Consider the following 23,526-nt stretch of genomic DNA (forward strand, 5'->3'; position numbering starts at 1 on the left):
GAGCAGGCCAGTGGGTTGAAGGGAGCCAGGCCCCCAGAGCTAGCCAGGCCTGGGAAATGGCTACTCAGTTCAGCCATGGGGAGTCCTCCTACCATACTTTCAACTCGCTCTGCACATACCGGTGATTGTGCAGGCAGCGAGAGGATGAGCAAGACCAAGGCAGAGAGGCACCTGGTTCTCAGGCCTCTGATGAGGGCTGTGTGTGCCAGAAATAATAAATAAAATAAATAAAGGGTCTATTTCTGCTCCTGGCATTGCTGGAGGGGTTGGGATGGGAGGAGGCGGCTTCATGGCTCTCTGCTCAGACCTTCTGCCTATGTCAGGTGAGTTCATCCTTTAAGCTGCCTCCAGAGAATAAAGGAAAATCCTCATGGCAGCAGGTCAGGGAGGGCCTGGCTGCTCCTCCTGTCAAAGGACTCAGAGTCCACCCCATTCCCTGCTGTCCACCCTTTTATTTGTGCTTTCAACACTCCTCCAAGGGCAGCCTCTGCTTGCAGCCCCCCGTGGCTTGGTTTGCCCTGCTGAGGCCCAGGCTGTCCTGTGGAGAGCTGTGGGCAGCAGCACAGGACCAGGTCTTCTGAGACGGCCCTGAGAACCTTGGGGACTGGACTGAGACCAGTGGCCAAGGTCATCAGCATGGAAGAAGGGAGCAGGAAGCAGGGAGAGGAGAGCCTGCCCTTCCTGGCATGGGTACTGGATGAAACCTCTGGGTTGCAATGACTTCAGGTAGCTGGGACTCTCCTCAACCACTGGCCATCCTTCTTGGAGATCACTTCCTGTCCTGGGTTGTTCTCTCTGTGGAGCAGGGTCACGAGGAAGCCAGGACCAAGGGAAGGCTGCTGCTGGGTGAGGGGCCTCCTTGGGTAGTCTTTGGCTACTCAGTTCAGCCACGGGGAGTCCTCCTCCCCTACCTTCAACTCGCTCTGCACACACCAGTGATTGGATGGGAACAGGGGGCTACAGAGAGTGACATCTAGGGTTCTAGAGCCAGTGTGCTACACATGAGCCTACCTATGTGGTGGCAGATCCAGATCCAGATGGCACGGACCCTTTCCAGATCACTGTGGGCCTCCTGGAGCAGGTCACTCACCAGCTCATCCAGGCCACTCTTGACTGTCACCTGGGGAACAGGAAAGGTGTGCTGCATTAGGGCCTGGAGGAGGGTGGGGGAGACCAGCACCTGCCTCCTGCAGTCAGGGCTGCTAGGGAAGCCAGGGCCGAGGTGCAGAAGGACAAAGGCTGGTTGAGGGTCAATTGCATGGACACGGGGGTGCTGGGCAGGGCAGGGGTGCTGACCAGCTGAATTACCAGCCCCAGAGCCACCACGGGCTTTTCTGTAAAGATCTCGGGACCAGACAGGTGGGCTTCTGGGAGGCTATTGCAGCTTCTAGTCATGATGAATACTTCTGGAATTCAACCTAAATCCTATCAAAATTCTAGAAGCTCTTTTGGATGAAATGAAGAAGTCAATCCTCAAGTTCATGTGAGGTTACCAGAGATTCTGAGTAGTCAAAGCCAATTGTGCAAAAGAAAGAGCAAGATGGATGGACTCACTCTTCCCAGTGTTACTACTTACTGTAAAGCTAATCAAAACAGTTTGGTGTTATCGTAAGAATCATATAGACCAGTGGAATAGAATTGAGAACCCAGAGGTAAACCCACACATCTATGGCCAATTGATTTTTTTTTAAGAAAGAGAGAGAGAGAAAAATTTTTTTTTAATATTTATTTTTTTAGTTTTCGGTGGACACAAAATCTTTATTTTATTTTTATGTGGTGCTGAGGATTGAACCCAGCGCCCCGCGCAAGCCAGGTGAGCGCGCCACCGCTTGAGCCACATCCCCAGCCTGCCAATTGATTTTTGACAATTTTTCCCATAGGGAAAAGAGTAGTCTCTTTAATAAATGGTGGGAACAACTGGATTTCTACTGCAAGAGAATGAAGCTGGACTCTACCTGACACCCTGTATAAAAATCCAACTCAAGATGGATCAATGACCCAAATATAAGAGCTGAAGCCAGAAAACTCTTAGGAGAAAACATTATGACCTTGGATTTGACAATGGATTCCTTGATAGGATGTCAAAGACCCAAGCAAAAGAAGAAGAAATAGATTAAATTGGAGTTCATTAGAATTAAAATTTTGTGAACTTTAAAAAATATTGTTAGCTAGGCAAGATGGCAAACATACATAATCCCATGTGTGCTACTTGGGAGGCTGAGGCAGGGGGATTACAAGTTGGAGGCCAGCCTTGTTGCCTTAGCAAGAAGGGCCTGGGATGGAGCTCAGTGGTGAAGTACCCCTGGGTTCAATCTCTAGTATCCCTAAAAATAATAAGTGTGAGCACGACTGTGGAATAATAGGAACCCTGACACGTTACTGGTGAGAATGTCAAGTGGAGCAGCTTCTGGAGACAACATTGTGGTGATGATGGGTCTGAAAACTGAGCAGAGAATGAGCAGATGATCCAGCAATTCCCCTCCCAGAGAGATCCCCCCAGAACTGACAACAGGGGACTCGGACAAATACTCATCCACCTATGTTCACTGCAGCATCAATTCATGAAAACCAAAAGGTGGAGATAACAGAAGCATCCACCCAACACAAAATGTGGCACAGGCACACGATGGAATATTATCCAACCCATAAAAAGGAGGAATTAAATTCCGTGCATGCTACCATATGGTGCCAGATGAAATAAGACACAAGGACAGCTGTTATGTGATTTCACTTAAGCGAGATAGCCAGAAGAAGTAAATTCATAGATGTAAGCAAAGGTGACCAGGGGCTAAGGAGGGCATTGCTTAATGAGTAAAATGTGGGACATGGGACGTGGCATTGCTTAATGAGTGCAGAGTTTCTGCTTGGGATGATGAAAAGGTTTTGGAGATGGATGGTGGCAATGATTATGCAACATGTGAATGGAATTAATTAATTAATATTAGTGAATTTTCCACTTGAATAAAATGAAGCCAGGCATGGTGGTACAGGCCTGTAAATCCCAGCCCCTTGGGAGGCCGAGGCAAAAGGATCCCAGGTTTGAGGCCAATCTCAGCAACTTGGTAAGACCCTGTTCCTAAAAGTAACTTTGCAAGATCCTGTTCCTAAAAAAAAAAAAAAAAAAAAAAGAGCTGGGGATGTAGCTCAGTGGTTAAGCACCCCTGGGTTCAATCCCTAGTAGCTCCCCTCCAAATGAATAAAATGGCAAATTTTGTTACATATATTTTATCATTAAAATAATAATAATTATGATAAAAGAACAAATGAGCTTTTCCTCAGAGACCTTCCAAAGGAAACAGGCTTGAGAAAAGCAGCCCTGACCCTGTTCAACTCTTGAGAAAGGGTGGAGCAGCTCCTGCCTGGGGCCTACGTAGGTGTCTGTAGGTGTCCCATAAGAGTCCACACCTGGCCTCAGGGGACTCCCTGACTTGCTTTCACCTGAGCGGTTCTATCGCTTACTTGGGAACTCCCAGGTCCCACTCTCTGGCCACTCCTACCAAGCTGGTGCTTTGACCTGGGGGGGAGCTTTGAACCTGGGGGGGGGGGTGTCTGAGGAGGGTGGGGCACTTGGTAATGGCCACCGGAAATGGGGTGGATGAGACAGTGCACAGTGCCCAGAGCCCACTTGGTAATGGCCACCGGAAATGGGGTGGATGAGACAGGCTGCTGGTGAGGCTCAGTACACAGTGCCCAGAACCCAGCAAAGGCTGGAGAACAGTGGGTGGCCCAGAGGGAGCCAGGAGGAGCAGTGCCCCGCCCTCCTCAGACCCTGGGCCCCACCCCTTCCCCACTTGGGGCCCTGGCAAGGCCTAGGCCTCCTGTGAGGCCAGGAAACACTTGCTTTCTGATGAGGTCCTGCTTCTCCAGGTCTCCTGCCTTTGCAGGGACATGGCTTCCTCAGTCAGTGTCCTTCCTTTTCTGGGTCCCCACATCTTCCTTCCTTCCTGGCTGCCTTATGTCTTCCTGCTCTTCTACCTTAGAACGCCCTCGTAATCTCTTTCCTAGTCCTACCACAGCTGGCCTCCCTTCTCTGCCAGCCTTCTGAGGGTCCTCTTTTACCTTCTGTTCTATCCTTCACCCATCAGAGTCAGAGAGCCCTCCAGTCCCCTCTGAGGGGGCACTTGAGCTCTTCCTCTTGCCCTCCCACCCTCCTCCAGACATGGGTAGGCCTGGGGTTGAGCCCATGGCAGCTCATGCTCTCAGGGCTGAGCACTGCTGTGGTCAGTGGCTCTCACCGCCTGCATCCGTGGCCGTCCCCCACCCTCTCCATCCTTTCCTCCATGGGCTGCTGGCAGAGCTCAGCAGCAGTGATACTCCGATGGTCAGGGCCAGGGCTCAGCAGGGCTGGCCAGAGGGGCCTGCCAATGGCCAGCTCTGGGATGTGCCACCCGGGTGGATGCATCAGGATGGTGGGCAGGGTTGGGATGGAATGCCTTTGGTCCTAGGCAGGGCCCTTGGGCTGTGAAAAGGCACCTCTGGGCCATCCAACCAGGTGACTCAGGGTATGTTCGGGAGGAGCCCGGGTTGGGGAACTCCAAGTCAACTTTGGGAGACTTTGGTTAGAGGGGCCGTCCCCCCTACCTGTGAGGCATAGGTGTCCAGTTTTTCAAACTGCCGCAGGTCCAGAGGCATGGATTTCAGGCTGGACCGGTCCCAGGGGTAGGCTGGAAACACAGAGAGTCTGGGTCAGTGACTGAGACCCACTGAGGAGGGTTGCTGGACCAGTGCTCACTATCTCTTTGAGGAGCTGTGACTGCCCAACCTTTAACACAATTCCCAAGAGCTGTATCTCCTAGAAGGGTTCTTTGGTAAAATTAGTTTGAGAACCAGGGCAATTCCTCTCGTCCTCCTGGATATCCACGGGGAACACAGGCCTACCTGCAGACCCTGGCAAATCAGCATTCAAGAGACTGGCTTCACCTCAGTTAACCCAGCAACCCCCAGACGTGTTGGTAAGGGAATTTCCTTCTTCCCACTATTTTTCTACAGATTCTTGTGGGAAATGTCTAAGCAGTGCTGCTAGCTCCTGACCAACGCAGGGACACAGGGTTAGCGCCATGGCCGTGTGCTGGATGAGGTACTGCAGAGCACCCTGTGGGTAGGAGGGCATAGCAGGGCAGACCATCTGGGTCCTGTAGGGTGAGGTGTGTTTGGCTTCCTTCCTTGTCCATGCCCAATTGGAGACTGGAACACCCCAGAAAACCAACTGTAGGTGGAGATATTCAGGTGGCCAGGTGCTCAAGGTACTATGAGGAAATCCCCAAAGGAGGCTGTACCCAGAGACACAGGGAAGAAAGGCAACTCAAGACTGATGCTGACCAGGCCCAGCAGCTGCCCAGGCTTCCCCACTGGACACAGGAGAGCTCCAGTCAGAATTGGTAGACAGTGTTGGGAGGGAGAGCTGGAGCTCACAGCACCAACTCCTGTTCCCATTCACTCTTCTGTGCCTGTTACCCCTGGAGGGAGGGGGACATGGTAACCCTGGAAGGGCCTTGCTGGAGTTTTCCCATGTCTCAATTCCTTCCTTCCACAGACACTGGCTCCTGTCATTGTCTGATAGGAGATATCGAGGTGACCTAGGTGAATACGATGTGGACTTACACATTTAAAATGTTCCACTCACGACAGCTCTCTCTTTATCCCATTTAGAAGAAGGATGGCATTTCTAATATGGGATTGAAAACCCTGTTTATTAGTTTTACTCTTTCTTGCTTCCATTTTGCAGTATTTAATATCTTACACTGAAGAATATCCACAATGATTCGCGTCTCACTAACTCTATCTTCTGAGCAGATTATATAAAATCCAAATATGATTTTGCATAAATACATTTAATATGCCAGTAGCGTTAACTAAATGGATCTCATTTTAAAGCAAAACAATAGGGAGAAGGGATGAGTACATTGAGCCTTAGAGGACATCTGGTCTACCACGGGGTGGGGGTGGGGAATGAGGCCTAGGGATGTCAGGTGGGGAAATCAGGATTCCAACACAGAGGGTCTCTCATCCTAGCCAGTGTTTCCTCCCCTGCCTTAGTTTGCTTATTCACATGTCTCCTGCCTTATAGACATTTGGCATTCAGTTTAAAAGTTACCATAATTCTGAACTGTTTTTATCATTTCCCATAATGGACTGCTTTGGTGTTGGAAAGGGTCAATATTCGGCTTTGGGATGACTCCCTCTTCTCCTTGTCCATGGACATAGTTAATCAATCATGACACTCTTCCTTTCAAACCCAGAGGTGACCCCAGACTCTCAGTGTCCCCGGAAGCCGTTGCCAGTTGACTGGTGATTGTCTCATGAGGCTAACTCAATATGTTCTCTCTCGAGAATGCCCCTAGAGAGGGGCCTGGAACTTACCATGGGCATCTTTCCCTCCAGGTTGCCGGGGTCTCATGTTTCCATTTTTATCACCTTGTAAACCTACAATATCCCAAAGGTCAGAAGTAGAGACATTTAATAAGAAATAGGAATGCAAGCTCTGAAGATGTCTGTGTGCAGGTCCTTGCTTCTGACCCTCTGCTTCCATCTCCTTTTCATAGGCCCCTTGTTCCCGTTCCCACCCACTGCCCAATGGCTGCTGAGATTGCTGTGAACTTTCTTATGGGGCAGAGGCAAGTGTGGGAACCAGGGAGTGGATGACAGAGCTGCAGTCTGTGAGCAGAGCCAGAATGTGCTCTGGCTTCAACACTTTGGATGATGCAATGGTCCCCCTAGAGCCTGACGTTCCTGGCTACCCCATGCATTCTCTCGCCATCTTGGAACATGGCTGGAGATGCTGAGAGTGTTGCTAGTGTTCTCCAGATAACCCAAGGAAAAGAACTATCCATGGGTAAAAATGAAACTGAAAGAGGCAGTTTGTATGGACCTTGGAACCTAGAACCTTTGACAATGTGATCATCAAAGAGCAGCTGAATCTTAAGAATTCAGGGTGGTTAAAGAAGAATGCTAGGGGCTGGGGATATGGCTCAAGTGGTAGCATGCTCGCCTAGCATGCATGAGGCACTGGGTTCAATTCTCAGCACCACATTAAAAACAAAATAAAGATATTGTGTCCACCTAAAACTAAAAAATAAATATCTTTAAAAAAGAAGAATGTTAGCCAATAGTTGTCATATCCACAAGCAAAAGGAAGGGAACATTTCCTTCTGATTTGAAACCAGGTCAGGAAGATGTGGGTCCATCCACATGGAGCTGGGGGTGGGCATGTCAAGGTAACTGTAAAATCTACTTTAGGTGGTAAATATTACAACAGAAGTTTGCAAATGTACACAGGTAATTCTGAGAAATAGTGGTCCTGTTGTTTCTTACATCTACATTTTGTTTCCACCTACATCCTGGGATAGAATGGTGGGGGTTCAAAAGAGTAGCTAGCATTTATTGTGCACTTTCTATGCTTGGCCTGGGCCTTATTTTTACCATCTCTTCTGACCTCACAGTGATCCTAAGGGGAGGTTTATGTATTTTCTTTTTCTTGCAGATAAGAAAATTGAGTTCAAAATACAGGGTAAGCCATTTGCCCAAGGTCATACGTCTGAGAAATGGACCCAGCCAGTGGCCTCCCGGGCTTCCCTTTCCACACTGGGCTGGGATCCTGAACACTGAGGACTGCAGGGCCTGCTAGCCTTGGGGGACTGTGGCCTATTGAGTGGATGTGGGAGGACTGAGGCTCAGTTTTCTGTAGCATCCTTTCCCTGGCCTTCTGAGGCCTCTGATTAGCCATGAGATGGACAGATAGAGGAAGAAGAAGGGATCAGAGAAGCCACTGGGGTCCTGAACATGGCCTGTGTACATGGCACTGGGCGCTAAGTTAAGATCACGGTTTTAGAAACAGACCTGGGTTCTGACCCACTTCCTAGCTGGGTAACTTGGGCAGTTATTTTGACTTTCTGAGCCTCTGCTGATCTAAAAACAAAACAAAACAAAAAAACCAAATGGGGGTAATTTCAGTTTATACCAAAGGGCTACAAAGTTAATGAAGTATTCAGCACTGTACACGTCGTTGCTTAGACAGACAGAAAATGGTATCTAAAAACACTAGCAACAACACTCTTGTAATGGCAGGTACCTTCAGCCACCTACCCGGTGTTACCCAGGCCTAATTCCAGAGACAGAAGAACGGTGGAAGCTGGGTGGGCAGAGAGAGTATCCCAGGAAGACGTTGTCATGGCTCTCTGCCTTTTCCCAGTTTGCAAGCTCAGGCCACTCTTCCCCATCCCTCAGAAGATACCCAGGCTGCAATCTGGCCCACCCATTGCCCTCAGTGGCCCCTGCCACCCCTCCACCAGCAGCAGCCCTGTACGTACGTACATTTAGCCAAGGAGAACTTCTTGAGGAACTGGGGCATGGCGTCTCGAGGGTGGACCTCCACGGTCAGCTGTGTCCCTGAAAAGGAGCAGGAGGTGCTGTTTTCAGCCAGGTGCTGCCAGGAAGGGCGTGCTGCCCTGTGACAGATGTTTGAACAACAAAACACCATTTGTTTTAGAGCTTTCTTCTGAATATGCAAGTAATTCCTGTTTCTATATATAAAAAAAAATGAAACAACATACTAAGCAGACAGTTTCTGGATCTAGGCAAGATGGAATATGCACACTCCACCTCCTGTCTCCCACCAGAGGCCACCGTCCATTCTGGATAGAATGCACTGGGAAATCACCTGCAGATTCCTGTGAATCAATGGTAGAAGGCAGATGGAGAGGAAGATCAGGATTGAAAGAATCACCAGACCGGCACTGAGTCTATTTCTCCTGTCCCCTCTGGCATCACCTAGATTGGACTGAAAGGCATCCTCAAGCCCAGAGCTTCACAGTGGGTGCAGAGAAAAACCCCGTTAGAGAAACCTTTTCTGCTTGAGAAGGGGGTTCCCCTGAGAGTCAGAGAGTGGGGGGAATCCTCTGTTGCTCTTTTGTCCTTGTTTTTGGTAGTGTTGTTTCCTGTGGTAGCAGTGGCAGCAGTGGACTTAAGAGAAGTGGGGGGTATTATTCATTGTTTTTTTTCTCTGTTTTGTGCAGATTGGTCCCTAATACAGACACAGTTATGGGAAGTACATGGCAGAGAGAGGAAACAAGGGTTTCAGCTGGAGAACTAGGAAGTGGGTCATGAAAAGGAGGAGGTTCAGGAGAGTAATTCCATGAAGTTGTAGATGAACTCCTGTGGACACCTCAAGTTGTTCATGGACAGATCTCAACCTAAACATCACACCACGGGTCTTTGAGAACTAAATTCTGGGGAAGACCAATGTCCCAGTCCCAGACAGGCTACTGGGTATTGCCCATACAGGGTAGATCTGTAGAGCACCTCAGATTTCAACCCTAATAGCAGAAGACTTAGGAAAAAATCTCAATTTGAAAAGGAAAAGATAATCAAGAGCTATCAATCCCATGATGATACAGATTCAAATCAGATAATGACTTTAAAGTAGCCATGACAGTCATGCTCCAAAAAGCAAGGGCAAACAGTTTTGAAATAAACAGAAAGATACAGAGTATTAGCAAATAAATCGAAGATGTAAAGAAGAAATGAAGAGAGACGATAGAACTGAAATATAAAATAGTTTAAAGAAACTTCCAGATTTGCTCAAGAGGACAGGGGAGAGTCCGAGAACTTGAAGATAAAGCAACAGATACTATTCAGTTTGAGCAATGGAAAAGGTGAATGCCTCAGGGATTTATAAGACAGTAATCTAATAGTCTAACACTCATGTCAGAAGGAAAGGAGAAATAATGCGGTGCAGAATAACTATTGGAAGAAATAACAAAAATTTCCAAAATTTGGTAAAAGGCATAACTTACATATTCTAGAAACTTAGTGAATCCCAAACAGGATAAATAAGGAAATCCAAGTCCAGACACATTATAATCAAACTATCGAAGGCAAAAAAATTATTAAAATAGACCATGAAAAAATAATACATTATGTATAGCATTGCTGCAGTTTTCTTGTTAGAAACCAGGTCAGAAGGATGTGGAACATTTTAAAAATGCAAAAAGAAATAAACTGTCAAAGCAGAATTCTATATCCAGTAAAAACACCATGGAAGAATGCAAGTAAAATAAAGACATTCGTAGATAAAGCAATACCAGGAGTTCATTAACAACAGAGTTGCTCTAAAAGAAATTCTAATGGGAAGTTCTGCAGATGAAAGAGAAAAGTTGCTAGAGGGAAACTTGGAAGAGGAGTAAAACTGGTAAATACCTAGGTAAATATATCAGCCAATTCCTCTTAAATTCTTTAACATGGATGATGATTGAGAGCAATAATCCTAACATTGTTTAATAGGTTTTCAGCATATGTAGACATAAAATACATGATAACTACCTATATGGAAGTAAAGTCTCTTCATTCTGTTTGAAATGTTAATATTTAGAGTGAGAAAAGTGAAATATGTATACTATAAGACATACAAAAGATCTATACAAAGAGAAAAATCTTCATAAAACAATAAATAATTTAAATGTAATTCTGAAAGATATAAAGATAATAAAGAAAGCAGGAAAGAAGTAACAGAAGAACAAGCAGAAAACAAAGAATAAAGTGGAACACCTAAATCCAAATGTACCAATAATTTTATTTAGTGTAAATGGGGTAAGTGCACTACTTAAAAATAGAGATTGTAAGAAAGGGTAAGAAAGGAGACTGAACTATATTCTGTTCCCAAGGGTTCAACTTCATTGTGACATTGATTGGTTAAAAAAAGATGACATAAAAGTTCAGTAGATTACACAAAGAAGAATGAGGGAAAGGGATGGGGGACAGGAATAGGAAAGGGAGTAGAATGAATCTATGTACATAGGTAAATAAACCACAGTGAATCTCCACATCATGTACAAGACTGGGATCCTAATTAGAATAATATACACTCCGTGTTTGTGTAAAATATGTTAAAATATACTCTACAGTCATGTATAACTAAAAAGAACAAATAAAAAAATTTAAAGCTGAAGTTGTGATATTAATATCAAACACAGAGCATAGAAGATATCAGAGCATAGAAGATATCAGAGCATAGAAGATATCAGAGATGGAGAAATACTACATAATGATAAATGAGTCATTTCACTAAGACATGATAAGCTTAAATATATACTCATCTACAACAAAGTTTTAAAACATATGAAACAAAAACTGATAGAACTGAAAGGAGGGCTGGGCAAATCTAGATCACAGTTGGAGATTTTAGCATTCTCCTCTCAGTAATTGAGAGAATTGGTAGAAAGAAAATCAAATATATAGAAGAATTGAGTGATACTATTAAGTAACAGAATTTATTTGATGTTTATAGAATACTTGATTAAATGACAGCAGAATACACATTCAAGTGCCCATAGAATATTCACCAAGATGGACTATATCCTAAATCATAACACAAACTTTAAAAAGTTAAAAAAAAGAAATTATATGAAGTTTTTCTTTGGCCATTTTGACTACAGTGGAATTAAACTAGAAGTTAAAAACAAAGATTAGCTGGAAAACCTCCAAACACTTGAAAATTAAGTAACCTACTTCCTAATAATCCTCCCAAAGAGGAAGTTTCAGGGAAAATATTTTGAACTCAGCAAAAATGAAAATACAGCACATCAAAATATGTAAGATGAAGGCAAAACAGTCCTTCATGGGAAATCTATAGCATTAAATACTTATATCAAAAAAAGAGAATGATGTTAAATCACTAATCTAAGCTTCCACCTTAATAAGTAGAGAAATAATAGAAAATTAAACCTAAGGCAAAGAAGGAGGGAAATGAAAAAGATAAAAACATAAACCAGTGAAATTTAAAATAATATCAATGGAGAATAATCAATGAAACCAAAAGTTAGTTCTTTCAAAAGATTTGTAAAATTGATAAACCTATAACCTGAGTGATGAAGATAAAAAGAGTTATGACACAAATTGGGAGTCCAGACATTAACATTAGGATGGACATCTTTATACACCCCCCATATGTACCAAAATCAAAAAGGAATACTACAAACAATGCTATGCACATAATTTCTACAACTTAAATAAAATGGACCAATTCCTTAAAAGTCACAAACTACCAAAAGACTCATTCAAGAATTAGATAACCTGAACATTCCTAAATCTATTTTTAAAATTAAACTTGGTTAATACCTCCTCACCAAAAAGCAAGGCCCAGATGGTTTCATTGGTAAATTCCAACACATATTTAGAAAGAATACCAATTCTTCATAAGATCATTCAGAAAACTGAGGAACAGTGAGCATTTCATAACGCCATTTAAGACGTCAGCATTAGTCTTATACAAAACCAAAGACAGCATAAGAACACTACAGACTAATAATCCTCATGAAAATAAACACGAAATTCTCAACAAAGTGTAAAAAATTAAATCCAGAAATACAACAAGATAATAATATATAACAACCATGGGTCGTTATTTTGGAAGGGTAAAGTTAGTTTAATATCTGAAGATTAATAAATATAATTCACTACATTAACAGGCTAAAGTAGAAAAATCACAGGATCATATGAGTTGATTAAAAAAGATACTTTTCCCAAATTTAACATCAATTCATGAGAAAACTTCCTAAAAAATTGGAATAAAAAGAAACTTTCTTAATTTGACAAAGGGTATTATCAAAATGTATATAGATGACAGCAATGGTGAAAATAGTATACTTTCTTTGTAGTATTGGAAACAAGTCACAAATGTCCACTTTCAGTGTTCCTAATAACTTGCACTGGAAATACTACCTACCCAATGCAATAAGACAAGAAAAATAAATAATAGCTATAATGTTCTTATTCATAGATGGTATGTAAAAAACATTCCAAGTCATCTAAAAACTCTAAAATGAATTTAGGGTTGTCTCAGAATATATGGTTAAAATAATCTCTCAATATTAACAATAAAAATTAGAAAATTAACTTAAAAATTACCAATTCCCATATCTCCAAAATTGCACCATTTAGGTATAAATATAAAACAAACAAACAAACACCACCCCAAACATGCAGTAATTGTATATTAAAAAACTTTTAAGTAGGATTAAACATTTTATTTTTATTTATTTATTTATTTATTTTATTTTTTTTAAAGAAAGGGACCAAGAGATCTTTTTTTTTTAAAGAGAGAGTGAGAGAGGAGAGAGAGAGAGAGAGAGAGAGAGAGAGAGAGAGAGAGAGAGAGAGAGAGAGAGAGAATTTTTAATATTTATTTTTTAGTTCTCGGAGGACACAACATCTTTGTTGGTATGTGGTGCTGAGGATCGAACCTGGGCCGCACGCATGCCAGGTGAGCGCGCTACCGCTTGAGCCACATCCCCAGCCCAGGATTAAACATTTTAAAGAGGACTTAAATTAGTGGGAAGACATACCAAACTTATGCATTGGAAGATTCAGTACAGTCAAGTTGTTAATTCTCTCTAAATTGATCTAAAATTTAATGCAAATTCAATCAAACCCTTAGGGGAATTTTGTAGATATAGGCACGATGATTCTATGAGTTAGGTGGTAAATCACAGAAACTAGAATAACCAACAGGGTTCTGAAAAAAAAAAAGTCAGAGGACTACCACTATCTGATTTTAAGATGTATGAATAAAATTACAGTAATCATAACATTGTGATTTTTGCAAAAGGACAGATAACATAGCTCAATGAAACAGATAAAAGTCAAGAAAGAGATCCACATGAATATGGCAATTGTTTTTTTAATAAAAGTATAGAGGCAGTTAGACAGGAAAAAGGCACAAGAACAGATAGTTAACCAAAAAAAAAAAAAAGATTAGAGGTGGAAAATAAGTATACAAAAAGATGTTTAGCATCATCAGCCTTAGGAGAAGGCAAATTAAAACCACCCTGAGATGTTACTATTGGAAGAGCAATAGCATAATTTTAAATTGCATGCTGACAGAGATGCGGAGAAACTGGATCTCATCTATTACTGGTGGGTTGTAAAATAGAAAAGCTACTCTGGAAAAAATGTTTGGCTGTTTCTTATAAAGCAAAGCAGGTCCTTACCATACGACCCAACAATTATACTACTGGGCATTTAACCCAGAGAAATGAAAACTCGTGTTCATATAATTCTGTACATGAATGTGTACAGCAGCTCAAGCTGGAAATGACCTAAATGTCCTTCAGTGAGTGAATAGATCAACAATCGGTGATACATCCACGTCAAGTACTTTTACAATACAAAGGAGTAATGGGAGGATTAGTCTACACAAGGGAATATTTTGGGGGAGATAGAGCTGTTCTATATTCTGATTATGGTGATAGTTCAGTGAATCCGTGCATGTGTTAAAACTCAGGACTACATGCTACAAAAATTATATTTTACTGAGTGTTAATATAAAATTAAAAAATTACATTTTACTGAGTGCTTAAATAAAATAAAAATACTAACCACATCCCTAAGGATTGGGGGAAAAAAACAACAACAAGTAGAATTAAAAGGGAAAAAAATCTGGATGTTACAGAGATACAAAAGAGAATGTGAAAAATCCTTTTAGATGTAATTTCTACATTTAAAAATCCAAAAGCAGGAATACAGTCAACATGCTTTATATAATCTGTTTTTGTCATGTAAGTTTTTACATGTGGGTGAAATTGGCCATATGTTATCATCTTAAATGGCTGCATAATACTCTTTTTTTTTTCTTGTGGTGCTGAGGATTGAACCCAGGGCTTTGTACATGCGAGGCACACACTCTACCGACTGAGCTATATATCTCTAGCCCATAATACTCTATTTTACAGATGGCTTGTAATCTATTCAAGCAAACCCTTTTTGTTGGATATTTTGCTTTTTCCCAAATGTTTGCTTATTATAAACAGTAATTTGATGAAGATTCTGACATAAACATCTCTAACTTTTCAAATTGGCTCATTCCAATAAATTCTTAAATATGGATGAAAGAGTAAAGGGGATTTTTAAGACTTTTGTTAGAAATCAGCAAACTTTTCCCACAAATTATTCCATTGGTTTGTAATTTCACCAACCATGTAAGAGAAATGCCCATTTTGCTTATTCTTGTGTGTTTGCACAACTGGCCACAATACTTTGTCCTTCTTTGCAATGAGAGGTCTTTTGTTCCAACCTGTGAATCTGGGCTGACCTTCTGACTTCATTTGGCCAATTCGCATGTGGCAGAAGTGATGTTATACAAGTTCCGAGCTTAGCCCTCGAGAGACTTTGCAGCCCTCGCTGTCATTCTTAGAATCCCAGCCACAACTGCCCCGGGGACGTGCCAGGCTGGGTAGGAGAGACCACAGGGAGCACAGCAGAGCCTCTCAGGTGAGGTTGAGAACAGCTGGCCTCCTGCCAAGCCACCAGCTGATGACACACAGACATAAGCTCAGCCAGGAGCCAGGCTCAGCTGAGAACCAGCTGACAAGTAGAATGTCCAGCCAACCTGCAGGCTTCAAACCTGGGAAATGCTCACCGTTTTCAGCAGCTGAGCTATGTGCTGGTGTGTAATGCAAAAATAGATGACGGACATTTGCTTTAATTCTTTAAGCTTTTATCAGTGAACAATGATACTGCATTGTTTCATATATTTCTTTAATTTTTAGAGTAGTCTTCCTGTATTTGTCATTTAAATTCCTATTTTATGAATTGATTAGTTCCCTATGGATTTATTACTTTTTCCTTGTTGATTTTACTAGAGTTTTAAAAATTAACCCTTTGTCTGCTAAATATGTTGCAGTTATTTTCTGCAGAAGAAAGTGGTTGATTTTCTTGTGGTAGTTCTGCAACGCCAAACAGGGCAATTCCCAAAACGATTAAAAAAGATACCATGTGGTCTCGCAGGCATTGCTGTAAAGGGTTAACTAACATTCATTTTCTTTATGTCTTTTTTTTTTTTTTTATTTGGTACTAGGGATTGAACCCGGGGGTACTTTACCACTGAGCTATATTCCCAGCCCTTTTAATTTTTTTATTTGGTGACATGATCTCATTAAGTTGCTTAGGCCCTTGCCAAATTACTGAGGATGGCCTCGAACTTGTAATACCCAAGTCCCGGGATTATGGCATGCACCTCTGCATTCGGCACTAACATTCATTTTGAAGTGTAGTTTCTAGCACATGCATTGTGTCAAAGAAAATCAGCCTTGTGATTTGATAATGAAGACATGAAATGTTTCAGAGTTGAAGGCACAATTCAGTTCTGGTCATAGGATCAGGCGCCATCACCTTTATCACCTTCACTGGCAAATTCTTCCTATGTGTCTCCCTCTGGGGACACAGTCAGGGGTCTCTTCTACTTTGCCTATTCACTTTCTCCATCCAAAACACTCTGAGATATTTTTCAAAGTGGGTGCCAGGTGGTAAAAGGCTCCAAAGATGCCTTGAGCAAGATGAATTGAGAAACATGCCCCCTCTCTCCCCTCTTGCAGGTCACATACCAGAATGCTCTGAGAAGTCCTGCAACAAGAAACTCTATTTAATGCAGGATTATTTTATCAAATACAGAAAAAATGCTGGATTGGAATAGTCTCTGTAAATTTCAAGGAGCTGTGAAAATAGGCAACTTGTTGGTATCAGGATCAATAACAAACCTCTTCCTAAAATTCTCATAGTGGCCAGGTACTTCCAACCACTCCCTATTCAGCCATGTCTCTGGCAAAGTGCAATTGAGCTAAAACACAAAATGTTGTGAAAATCCCATTTGGAGCAAGGGCCTGGCCCAGAAGCTCTGCCCATCACCACTTCCAATCCCTTCTCTCCTTCCTGAAGTTCCCCTTTCCTCTTGGACAGGGGTCAATGTCCGACATTCTCCTCAGTCCCATTTCCTGACTTTTCTCCAAAGCTGTGCTCTTGTTGATCACTGCCTCGAAGAAAAGAGCAAATCTCTGGCCTCCCTGCTCTGGGGGAGTGAGAGTCCTGCTTTCATTCACCGGTGCTTGAGGGCACTTCCGGGCGGTTTCTCAAGCTCCAGGACCAGGGGTGGGGTGGGCATGTGGTCTCAAGGTGGGCAGCATTCACTAGAGAGCTTCGAGCTTCCTAAAAGCATGAACTACTGAGGGTTTGTAGGTTTTGACATTCCTGTATCAAATAAATCTCTTTTAAGGAAAAAAAAATGTTAACTTGATCAATCTCTAATTATAGAGTCATCATGTGGAATAATATTCACAGTCAGCTCTAAGTGCAACTGAATCCCCTTCAGATCAGATGTTCCTGGGACTCTAGGTGGCCTGTCCCTCCTCTCTCAGGGCACCCTTCCCCTGCTCTACTAGCTGTCACCCAGACAGCATTTTTGAAACTGCAGCTCTGGCCATTTTAGTAAAAGCATGTTAGAGATTATTTCCCACGAACCCCAAGAGGTGGCTCCCAGGCCATTTTCCCAAATCCCATTGGCTTGTCTTCCTTTCTGACCCTCTCAGAAGTGGAGATGTACAGGAGCAAACAAGCTCAGCTGTGAGTGTGTACCGCCTTGGGCCTGCCTTTTATCCAGTCAGGATGCTTCTCCTGCCTGACATCTCCTCTCCAGATATCTTCAGGTTTCAATCAGGATGTGTGCAAAGGCCTAATTTGCTCAGAATACCTAATGCAGGGAGGGCAAACAGGTTTCGTGTTGTTCATTAGCTCTGACTGATTGGAAGTGGCTGCCTGGAGCTCTGATCAATTAACAAAGATTGCCAGATATGTGAGTGTGTGGATGCATGTGAGTGTGTGCATGTGTGTGAGTGTGTGTGTGTGAGTGTGCACTCATGCATGAGTAGACATGTGTGAGCAGAGCTGCCGGATTGCCATTAGATACTTTGCATCCCCTACTTAAGGTCTCATCTACTCTTTCTATAACAGGCTGCCATGCTTACGACCTGGATTATTTGCCTTGGAAATTTTTCCTGTATTAGCTGACGGTTGGGAAAACCTTAGTTAAAGCTTTTGTCGTTGTAAAAGCAACCTTAAACAGACTCTGGGCAGGTATTCAACAGAGGTGTGCTGTGGTCTTGCCCAGGGTGCTGTAGTCAGGAAGTGGTGAGCTGTAACATTCCAGCATGCTAGGTGGGGACAAGGAAATGTCCGGTTCTGTGGAACATCAACAGAGCACCACCTCAATAGGTATTACCAGATGCAGCATGAAGGGCCCCCTTCCGTATCAGCTGCTCTGGTATGAGAGGACACCCCAGGGTGCCATAGCTCAGGGCTGAACTTGTGTGGGCCCCTGCTGATGTGTGAGATGACAGGTTTCTCTCACAGTCCCCACCGCCCCTGGTTTCCTATGGACCTTGAAAACACAGGAAGATTCATGTCTCCTTCTGCAGAATGGAGCTCCACAAGGAAGTCCCAGGTCTGCAAATGTGGCAGTGTCCCCAAGCTCATGCATAATCAATGAAGGTTGCTCCCCTTCTGGTCCAAGAGTGTTTGCTTGGTGCTAAGAGCTGATGACGGGAAGGACAGGAGCCCGAAAGAACACTGACTCCTCAAAATAACCCGCTGGACCTGAAGTCACAGGGCCTCCTCCTACAGATCACTCTCCTGTCTTCCAATCCATACGTGCATCACAGATCCGTCTTCTGAAGATCATCGGTATGAAGACCTGAGAGTTCTGAACAGCCATCTCTGGATGAAATCTTGGGTTTCTTTTTGGGAGTGGGATGGAGGTCCTGCATCCAACTTGGCCACCATATTGGTCCCTGTCTTTTATGGAGGAAGTGGCATGGTGGACTAGTTAAGCCCACTGGCTCTGGGAATGTTCAGGTATGGTTCAGCTCCTGGGTCTGGCTTTGCTAGTGGTGTTACTTCAGGCAAGTTATTTAAACTTCTATGAACCTCAGTTTCCCCATTTGTAAAATGGGGGTGACAACCCCATCCCCAGAGTGTAGTTGTGAAGAGTAAATGAGGTGAGTTATAAAAGTTGCTCAGCTCGATGTCTGGCACATAGTAAGTCACTGTATTTACAGTGATAGATAGAGCTTCTGGTAGTCCAGAGAACAGAACTTAAGAAGTTCAAGGCTCATTGGATAAGGAGAAAGTAACATGGGAAATACTGACTGGAGTAAGTCACTGTTTTTGAATGTGATAGGTGCTGGCAGCAACCTCAGCAGGACCCAGTCTGAACTCTTCATGTTTCTTCTTGAACCCATCCCGCCACATCTCCTCTCCCTTCATCTTCCCCACTATTTAGGTCCTGTCCTTGACTCACATCTGGGATCCAGACCACAGGAAAAGCTTGCTACAGGATCATGCCTCCTAGGGGGTCTTCTCGCTTCCAACCTTGGCCCCTTCAGTTTATTCTCCACATGTTGGAAGCGGTCATGTCCCAAACCATCCAATAATTTCTAACACACTCAGATTAGAAGCCAGCATGCCTAGGGTTGCCCCAGGCCCTGCAGATCTTGCCCTAGATCCTCTCTGACTCATTTTCTCCTTCCCTCCCCTAACCATGCCCCTCCCTCCCCTTCCAGCCACAGCCACCTGCTCCCTGGATCCTGCCTCAGGCCTCTGCACCCCATCGCTCCCTCTGCTGAAAGGTCTTCCCCAGATGCCCTCATGGCTTGCTCCCTCCCCTCCTTCCTGGTTCAAATGTCACCTTCTCAATGAGGCCTTTCTCACCTACTCTATTTTGATCCCTCATGGTAGGATGAATTATGGCCTTTACAGATAAGCGTGCCAGGGATCTGTGGAAGCTGTGAAAGTTGCTTTCTATGGCAAGCGAACTTTGCAGATACCCCTAAATGCAGACTCGGCAGGTAGAGAGATTATCCTGGCTGCCACTGGGCCCTAAATGCAACCATATATATCCTTATAAGAGGGAGATGGGGGAGACTCGACTGCTCATGGGGAGAAAAGGTAGGTGGTAATGAAAGCAGAGACTGGAAAACTAACCACAAGTCAAGAGCACCAACAGCTTCAGGGGCAGGAAGAGGCCAGGAATGACTTCCTTCCCAGAGCCTCCAAAAGCCCAGGCCAGCTGATTTTAGATTTGCACTCCAGAAGTGTCAGTATTTTTGAATTGTGAAAGCCACCACGTTGATGGAAATATGCTAGCAGGTCCCCTGCACCCCATCATCCTTTTTGCTTCGGCCTCCCCTACCTCACTGAGTTTCCCTTGTTAGGATCGTTCTCCCTTCCTTGCAAGATGTCAGATGCCCAAGACCGGGAACCTCTATCTGTGTGGCTAAGTGACACCAGTGGCCGGCTAATCTACTCTCTTTCTAGTAAGGTAGCTCATGAGCCACGTGCAGTTAAGTTCATTTCAGAGAAACAGCAGGGCCCGGGCTTGTCCATATGGTGGTCAGGGCAGGTGGCAGGTCTTGCTGGGCCCACTAGCTGGGCTCTAGTGTCTATCCTGGGCTGTAGTCCCAGGAATTCTAGCATAAAACAGAATGCAAAGACAGCTGGCTCCCTTGTGCTCTCATGCTGGTGACCCGAGTTGACTGGCCCTTGCTCACTACCTGCCAGCGCCTTTCTGTGAAGATGTTGAGGAGGCCTACATTTCAGAGAGCAATTCCCAGAGAGCTCTTGGGTTTCCAGAGGCTTCCTGTTTCAGAAGGGAGGGGGTACCGCTATCCTCCCCTGGATGTCATCAGATGATTTCCTTGCAGGTTAGGGTTTCAAGGCCCTGGTGACAAACTCTTTGGGCTGAGCCTTTGAGGGTCTTCCGACATCAGGCCATGAGACTCTACTGAAGAGCTGTTAACCATGGTGGGTGTGTGTGGGGGTCTCTGGTCAGCCCTCACCTCCAGCCATGACCTCCTATCTCTATCCTGTCATGCTCCCAGATCCAGCTGATTGCAGAATCAGCCTGGTGATGCTGTTGCCTGCCATTCCTGAGCTCCCATGAACCTGTCCTGGAAAAGTAAGGATTCTCAAGGAAGGGCCCTATCACTCCATCTTGGCACTAGGTGGAAAGCTCTTGGCAGGCTCAGTTTCAGAAGAGGCCAAGGAGCCACTGACTCAGGCCAGAGAAGGGCTTGGACACCATCAGCCAGCAGGGGGAGACCGGTTTCCAGGGGAATTGCAGAAGCTGAGCCGGGTAACAGCTGAGACCTTGCTGAGGGGTAGAGGGCAACGGATCAAAGTGCCGACTCTGATTCCTGCTGACCGTGTGATCTTGGATATATGACAGCCTTTCCAAGCCTCAGTTTACCCATCTGTAAAATGAGGACCGTGAGAGCACCTATCAAATTGAATTGCTGAGAAGCTTAATGTCCGTGAGAATAAATATGGAAATGGCTTGGCAGAGAGCCTGGCACAGGGTTAGCACTCAGTAAAGGTTAGCTATAGTGATGGCGATGATGGTGGTGACGATGATGATGGGGTTTGGTGCCACAAGGACTTTATTTTGGGCAGAGGTACCAGGGATTGAACTCAGGGGCACTAGACCACTGAGCCACATCCCCTGTCCTATTTTTTTGTATTTTTAATTTAGAGACAGGGTCTCACTGAGTTGTTTAGCCGCTCGCTTTTTGCTGAGACTGGCTTTGAACTCGTGATCCTCCTGTCTCAGCCTCCCAAGCTGCTGGGATTACAGGTGTGTGCCACTGTGCCCAGCAGGACTTTATTTTTTGACCTTCAATGAAGGGCAGACACAGACCATGAAACCTCCCAGGGCTTCCTCTGGGATGCCAGGAGAGGGCAAGGGTGCTTGCTCCAACCTCCACGGGCGCAGAGAGGAGCTGCTCTCCAAGGTCTGAGCTCCACATCCGGGTCTGTCTCTGGCTGGGGCAGCAGAACCGGGGGGGACAGTCACAGGAGAGGTCACCACTAGTGAGCGAGTCACTTACCTTGGTTGTCGTAGGAAGTGATGACCTGGGGCTGCTGAGGGTGCTGCTTCTCTGCCAGGTTTCCTATTTAAGGAAGACAGAGAGGCCTGCAGTGACCACTGGGAACACAGTGGAATTTTCCCTGGGCAGAGCAGGGAGCTGTGTGCATCTGCAAGAAAGGCAGGCTTGAGCACATCCACAGGCCCGGCCCATTCACATGCACACCCCTGTGGACACCCCTATGGTGTGCACACCACCTGTGAACCAGCACAGAGATGCACCTGAATATGGAGGCAAATGCCTGGGAGCCCATGTGCCCATGCCCCTTCCACCTGCCAGCAGGAGCCAGCGCAGGCTGGGGCTCACAGGACCAAGCCGGTAATACCCCTAATGTTGTGGAGCCATAACACAACATTAGCCATAACACAACACTGACAGGTGTCACCACGCACTCTCATATGCATGAAGACCTCATGTGATCTCCGCATATGGGAGGTTCTGACTTGGAACTTGAACACCAAGTTTCCTAAATCTTATCTTAGCTTCCCACCTCTCTGGGAGGAGAACAAGGGGCAGCTGTCCCTATACCAGCCTTGGAGTGGGGACAATGTGCGGTTTGATTCAGTTTCATGAACATCACAGGACAGGTTCTATCTATACACCATAGATATTTCTGTCCTTTGAACACCACTTGTCCTCAGAGCCTAGCAGGGTCAGGCTACTGCAGAGAGATGCCTAGGCTCTGTCATAGGTAATCAATGGAGAATCTTCATGCTTCCCTGCTCCTCCTATGAGAAGCATGACTCTCCCTCATCCCTGCTGCCTATTGGCTGCCAGGGCTGTGCCTTGGTCTTAGGGAAGCTTCCCTTGAACCTCTGCTCCAGGGGACAGAGGAGGAGCTGGGGAAGGGCCAGACTATGGCAATAGGTGGTTCCACCACGACCACCCCGTCCTGCCATCTTCTTCCTCTGGCCTCCGGCTGGCCTGCAGCAGGCCTGCCACAGGGAGTGACCCCCAGTGCCTCAGCCTGGGAATTAGTTTGTCCCTAGGGTACTGAGCTGAACAGATTCCATTTGAATGACTCCTTTGGTACATTCAACCAAATGGGTCACTCAGATGCTTCCCATGCCTGATCCCAAGCAGAAGCCAGTTGAGGTGGATGGGAAAGGGGACCCTGAGCCGGTCAGGACCTGTGATCTACCTGGCAGGGCCTTCCCTGGGACAAGCCTGATTGCTCCAGTCTTCTCTGGTGAATAAGCTGAACCAGGCCCCTGAAGCCCCCAGGCCAGGGTTAGTTAGCCGAGGCTAGGCTGTGTCTGCCAATGCAGGGTGATATGGCATGTTGGTTTGGAGCCCCAGGCCAGAACCAGGCAGGACAGGGAGGCTGCCTCTTGTGGGCACAGCTGGCTGCATCTCCAGGAGGAAACAGGATCCGGGAAGGGAATCCTCAAGGAGGGTGATTGGCTGGCATAGCTTCTGTGCGGTATTTATAGTCAGGGCTCTATGACTGGTTTCCCTCTAGCTGTAGGGCATTGGATACTGTGCTGCTAGGCAGACTTTGGCCAGGACCAAGGAAAGCAGCCAATCACAGCAGGGGAAGCCCGTTGCTGGGCAAGCTATGGGTGGCAGTGTGACTCAGTGCCAACACCTGCTGCTTCTAAAAGTTTGGAGCTCTCCAGGGCCCCCTCCCCACACCTGCCAACACCCAGGTCCAAGGAGTGTAGAGGGCAGCAACAGGGGGAAAAATGTGCCCTTCTGGATCAATGCCATGTTCATGGGTGCACACTCTACCAGCCCAGGCCATCAGCTGCTTCCTTCTGAGATGAAAGTATCCAGTTGCCAGGGC

The 23,526-nt window shown here is 45.2% G+C and overlaps 1 protein-coding gene across 2 annotated transcripts in view; it reads right to left on the reverse strand.

Annotated features, from left to right (window-relative positions):
- Nucleotides 1-23,526, reverse strand: part of KY (kyphoscoliosis peptidase) — a 43,535-nt gene that overhangs the window by 14,560 nt on the left and 5,449 nt on the right. For both annotated transcript variants that reach the window (XM_081301200.1, XM_081301199.1), the window contains exons 3-7: nt 21,702-21,764; nt 8,311-8,385; nt 6,361-6,423; nt 4,582-4,664; nt 1,012-1,120 (exon numbers count right to left, since the gene is read on the reverse strand). In XM_081301200.1, the coding sequence (XP_081157326.1) occupies nt 1,012-1,120; nt 4,582-4,664; nt 6,361-6,423; nt 8,311-8,385; nt 21,702-21,764 (393 nt within the window). The remainder of the gene's footprint in view (nt 1-1,011; nt 1,121-4,581; nt 4,665-6,360; nt 6,424-8,310; nt 8,386-21,701; nt 21,765-23,526) is intronic.

The sequence above is a fragment of the Spermophilus citellus genome (genome assembly GCF_964194105.1).
Source record: "Spermophilus citellus genome assembly, chromosome: 7".
Taxonomy (NCBI): domain Eukaryota; kingdom Metazoa; phylum Chordata; class Mammalia; order Rodentia; family Sciuridae; genus Spermophilus; species Spermophilus citellus.